Below are 6,169 nucleotides of genomic sequence, written 5' to 3' on the forward strand. Positions count from 1 at the left end.
TGAGTGAGCTGGACAAACCATGTGTAGAAACACTTCTTTCTCTTTATATGCACCAGGCACGTTTCAAGCACTATATAAGATAACACAAATGTTTTCTTGCGAATGCACCACAAATCATATTGTACTATTTCCTTCTTAACCTTAAATGCCTCTTTTAGGTTATGTGTATGTATTGTCAACTATTTATAGCAGGGTTCCTCAAATCTAGTCTGTGAGGGCCAATGCGCTGCAGAGTTACGCTCCAACCCTGATCAAACTCACCTGCCTGTGATTTTCTCAAATATTAGCAGATTGACCATAGTTAGGAAATCTAATTTGAGGAATTATGTTTTTCTCCCATTCGAAAATGAATCCCGCATTTATGAGGGAGTTATATCACTCCTGAAACGCTGTTGCTTGGAAAACAACTTTTATTCAAATTCTGAACAGATTATAATCTTTTTAGTGTAATAATATGTGTCTAAGGAGAGAGTGCCACGCGGAATTCCAAAGAAGTAGAATTTAATTATAACATCAGAGACAGACCACGTACATAACTTCAAGAACCGACAAAGAACCAAACAGACAGGGCTTATAAACACAATCATAATCAGGGAGAACAGAAACAGGTGGGGAGTAATCAATTAACTAAAAAAATAAAAATAAAAAAAATAAAAAAGGAACATGACCAAATAATGAAACTCAAAAAACAGGAGATCAGAAGTCAAAAGCCGTGACATTACTCCCCCTCCCGGAAGGCTTGTCCCAAGCTGTAACACCTGGGAGGAGGGGAGGGGGGTGCCCTGGAGGTCGGTGCAGGGCAGGAACAGGGTGGAGTCAAGGAGGACCTCCAGGGCGAAGCAAGGAGCTCGGGGGGCCATGGCAGATCTGGAAACTCAGGGAGCCATGGAGGAGCAGCCCCTACCTTGGTGGCTGGATCCATATACCCCCCACAAAAAAAAAAAATATTTGGGGGAACTTGTGGGACTGAACTCGGGGCCTGAAGCAGACACTGGAGCAAACTCTGGGGCTCGAGCCAACACTGAACTTAACTGGGGGTCAGGAGCCCTCCCTGGGCTTAACAGGGAACCCATAGTCCTTCCTGGGCTGAACTGAGTATCAGGAGCCCTTCCTAGCCTGAATGGTGAAACCAGAGCCCTCTCTGGGCTAAACTGGGGGTCTGGAGCCATTCTTGTGCTATAGTCCGGAACTGAAGCCCCTCCTGGGTTTAACCGGGGATCGGGAGCCCATATTGGGGTTAACTCAAGAACAGGAGCCTATACTGGGATTAACAGGAAATCGGGAGTCCATCCCGGGTTTAACTATGGATCGGGAGCCCATCCTGGGCTTAACTCAGGATGCTCAGTAGACGAAGAACGACTGGACGGGACCAGTGGAAGTGAAGGAGACTTATGTCTTCATTGCGGCGGCAGAAAGGCTCGTGGACGGCGGCACTGGCTTTGCTGCATGAGGCGGCCTTGACCTTGCAGCTGGCTGCCGCACTGACAGGTGGAGGAAAACAGTTGAGCTTGGGGGAATACTGAGGTCTGGGTTTGGGCAGGCAGGAGGAGCTGTTTGAGCAGTATGTGGAGGTGCCCAGTGCGGGGTGAGCAAGAGAAACACGGCTCTTGTTTCCTGAGGGTACTGGATGAGAAAATTTAGGTTGCTCATTGATTTCGTCCATTTTGAAGTCTGAACTGTTTAAATCAAAGGACAAGTTTAATAAGCTCAATCAAAGGAAAATAAAAATAAAAATCACAATCGGGAAGATCGCAGTGGATTGTATCCTTGTAGAGCCCAGCAGAAAACAAGCGCCCAGAAATGAGTCGTGACAGCTCACCCGGTTAGTGAGCTCAAGGAAATCCTCAATATATCACTCGGTGAACGCCTCATATTAGCAGATAATCCATGCCGAACATCGGGACAGATCGAGGTGCTCAACAAGATTTTTGCTCCGATTCTCGGGAGGGGGCAGTCGGGGCTAAATTGGGCTAAAAATCCTGTAGTGTGAGCCAGGCTTAAGGAGAGAGTACCACACGGAATTCCAAAGAAGTAGAATTTAATTATAACATCAACAGAGACAAACCAGACACATAACTTTAAGAACCAACAAAGAAGAACCAAACAGACAGGGTTTATAAACACATGGAACGTAATTAGGGAGAACAGAAACAGGTGGGGAGTAATCAACTAAACAAAAAAAGGAACATGACTAAATAAGGAAACTCAGGAGAATAGAAGTCCATAACCGTGACACTTAACCTAGAAAGTTCGCAATCACCCCTTGCTTTGTCTAAAAAGGTGTCACTTCAGTTCATCGCGATCTCCCAAAGTTCCTTTATAATCAACGAACCTCTTTTTTATCATCAGATTTCTTTGATTAGCTACATTGCTCAGCACTACAAAAACACGTTGTAAATAATCTTTTGGCACTTTCCAGAGCGAAAACACTAATGTGTACAAGAGCCTTTACCAAACCTGTTTCACCAATATCCTATAATTAAAGTTTTAACTAAAGGTAACTTTTGACTGGGTATAAGCTTGTTTTTGGTGCTTTCAAATGTCAATATCGGATGGCAAAATTTGGTTAGTACACCTTTAAGTCCACAGTCAGTCATTTATTCTCCTGTCTGATTTGTTTGTCGGACAAAATTGCGGATTCTGCATTATGATTGGTCTGATCACCCGTCATTCAAACTCCTTGTGAAGTGTCAGCATTTGATGATTGTTTGAGACTGTTGATGATGATGTGAATATATGTTTATTGTTCTGCGTTTCATGAAATAATCAAATGCACTGAGTCACATAGCAATGCTCTGCACTGCTGAACAAACAAATACCAGTGGGATGATTTTAGATGAATCGTGTCGAACACAGAGTCCTCAGGCTATCAAACTCTATTACTATTTCATACAAATCTCATCCATCTTTGATATTCCTTAAATCCCTCATCACTTTTTCAGCTATAAAATGCTTGATTAAGGAAGAACACAATGGAACAAACCACATGAGGCACATTACAGGGACACAGAATGCCAGTCATTACCATGGCAACACATGCATTTCCACTGCCAAAGCACTATAGTCTCTCCTTTAGTGCATAGCGCTGAGAAACTTCATAATTACAATTAAAACAGCCTAAAAGCCTGTGCATAATACATGCTTAATATGAGTGTACCTACTGAACTTTTCAAAAACATCACATAAGCATTTCATATTATAATGCAAAAATAAAATACAATTGACCAGAATATGTTAGCAAATTTTATTCACCCAAATGTTAACCTTTAAATTTAAATATCTAATACTATTTAAATAATAGTTTAAAATATCAGGGTCTCATGATTGTATAAAAATATATACTACATTTACATTTTTGCTTATCAAAATAACTATTTAATAAAAATACATCTTTCCAAACTGTTTCCCTCTAAATTAATATTGAATGCTATTTAACTTTTTTCATTTATATTCTCCAATATAATACATAGAAATGTAAGTAAAAAAACATAGCAATATCGTTTTTTTTTCTGTAAAAATGCAGCTATAAGGATGTTGTTGCAGCATATTTGTTATATTTTATATTTAGTTGGCTAGACAGAACCAAATCTATCTCTATCTCTATCTAGTCTTACTGAGAAAGTTTTGCAGTGTATCATTTCAATAATACAAAACAGAAACAGAGACACGGCTTCACTCGGAGGAACTGATGTACTTCACAACTCATGTTTCTTTAATAAACTTATTTCCTGTCATCCTTCCTCACTACATCCATTTACTTTTGGAAAAGTACTTTAAAAATGTAAATGACCATGATTGAAATCCGCTTGATTCTGGGTCTTTTACTATTTTAAAAATCCACCCCTGTGTTTTTGATATTCTTGTCTTTAAATACAGTTTGGATCTCTCATTTGGTATTTTGTGTATGTTTTATCAAACACCAAGTGAAAATCATGTCTTTTTGCTTAGAAAAATCATAGCACACCTTTCATAAACAAGCAACATGATTTGAAAAAATCATTCACATCTGTAGCTAAGTCACTTTTAACTTTTAAGACATAGATGTAAGATTTTACCCTCCTAAATAAAAAGTGTCAAAGCTAGTTAAGATGTTGTTTTTTTAACTCAATGTTTGCAGCAATGTAAGTACAGTAAAGAATATTTCCTGGAGGCCTAATTATGATCTCACATTTAAAGTACCTTTTTTCAAGCATGAGTCAATATGCAACATAAACTCAACCACCTCAATGACTATAACACCTCCACCTCCTCGGACCAAAGGTGGGTGTGTAATTGATGCAGCCATGTACAGCATTGTACTGGTTTATCCCTACAGCTCTCTGGCTCTCTGTGAGACTGGTGGGCGTGTAACTTCCTGTACAAGAGCCACATTCACCACTGATTAGCTTTTAGAAAATAGAAACTAGCAGAACAGACAGAGAGACCTATGGATGGATATATGGACAAATGGAGGGACAGGCAGAAAGAAAGAAAGAAAGAAAGAAAGAAAGAAAGATAGATAGATAGATAGATAGATAGATAGATAGATAGATAGATAGATAGATAGATAGACAGACAGACAGACAGACAGAAAGAGACACATAGAAAGACAGACAGACAGACAGAGACACGTAGACAGACAGATAGACATAGACAAAAAGACAGACAGAGACACGTAGACAGACAGACAGACAGACAGAGACACGTAGACAGACAGATAGACATAAACAAACAGATAGACAGACAGACAGACAAACAGACAGACAAAGACAGACCGACAGATAGACAGAGACACATAGACAGACCGGCAGATAGACAGAGACAGACAGACAGAAAAACAGACAGACAGACAGAGACACATAGACAGACAGATAGACATAAACAAACAGATAGACAGACAGACAGAGACAGACAGACAAACAGACAGACAAAGACAGACCGACAGATAGACAGAGACACATAGACAGACTGACAGATAGACAGAGACAGACAGACAGAAAGACAGACAGACAGAGAGACAGACAGACAGAGACACATAGACAGACCAACAGACAGACAGAGACAAACAGACAGACAGAGACAGATAGAGACACAGACAGACAGAGACACATAGACAGACCAACAGATAGACAGAGACAAACAGACAGACAGACAGACAGACAGAGACAGAGACACAGACAGACAGAGACACATAGACAGACAGACAGACGGATAGATAGATAGATAGACAGACAGAGACAAATAGACAGACAGAGACAGACAGACACAGACAGACAGACAGATAGATAGACAGACAGATAGACAGACAGACAGACAGACACAGATAGATATACAGACAGAGAGACAGACAGATAGATAGACAGATAGACAGAGAGATAGAGACAGATATAGATGGAAAGACAGATAGATAGACAAACAGAGAGATAGAGACAGACAGGATGTTGGTGGTCACCTTGTGCAAGAGCTCCTCATTATATGTGAGGATAAGTGTGCTGCTGGACAGAGTGTGTCCTTCCTCTGTGTCTGTGTCCACTGGAGAGGAGCCGTAAGCGCTGTCAGGACAAGCAGGCTCTCCCTGCTCCACCGGCTCCAGGTCTGAAGTGTTCTCCATCATCAGCACCATGTTTGAGGAGCTTCTCAGTAGTAGATCTTTGACAGTCATTGAGTCTTCTCCTCGCTGGCTCACTCGTCTCAGAAATGTCACGGTGCCTCTTACCTTGTGTCTTGTCTCTGATGTGCAATGATGACTCATGCCAGAGATTCATTCTTATAACATGATGAAGTTTACACTATTAAATATTTAACAGTAGTGTTTCCTGTGGCGTGTAATACAGGACATGTTTATGATGATAGCAGTGTACACAATAGTGCTCACTGTGGCAAACCATTTCGGGTAGTTCCTGCTGTGCTGAAAGTTCTGAACTATATATGAAGCTTTTAAAAATGAATACAATTTCGTTGTAGTGTAGGATGCTTTGCTCAAACTCACACACTTACACTTTATTCACTAAATGGAAATGCAGGTCCGCCTGCTAAGTGAGGGACAGACAGTTAGCTTACATGAAGTTTTCACCACAAAAGATGATTAAGATGTAATCATACAGATTTCTGTAGCTTTGTCAAGCAGGATGCAAGGACATATAGTGACACAAATCAGCTTGCACCACAAAACAACCCATCACTTTTTTGC

The 6,169-nt window shown here is 40.6% G+C and overlaps 1 protein-coding gene across 1 annotated transcript in view; it reads right to left on the minus strand.

Annotated features, from left to right (window-relative positions):
* The window catches only part of LOC127953165 (ras-related protein Rab-37), a 29,498-nt gene extending 23,908 nt beyond the window's left edge, over positions 1-5,590 (minus strand). The window contains exon 1 of the mRNA XM_052552146.1: positions 5,432-5,590. Coding sequence (XP_052408106.1) covers positions 5,432-5,590 — 159 coding nt within the window. The remainder of the gene's footprint in view (positions 1-5,431) is intronic.
* Positions 5,591-6,169: the final 579 nt, after the last annotated feature.

The sequence above is a fragment of the Carassius gibelio genome, chromosome B3, assembly GCF_023724105.1.
Source record: "Carassius gibelio isolate Cgi1373 ecotype wild population from Czech Republic chromosome B3, carGib1.2-hapl.c, whole genome shotgun sequence".
Lineage (NCBI taxonomy): Eukaryota > Metazoa > Chordata > Actinopteri > Cypriniformes > Cyprinidae > Carassius > Carassius gibelio.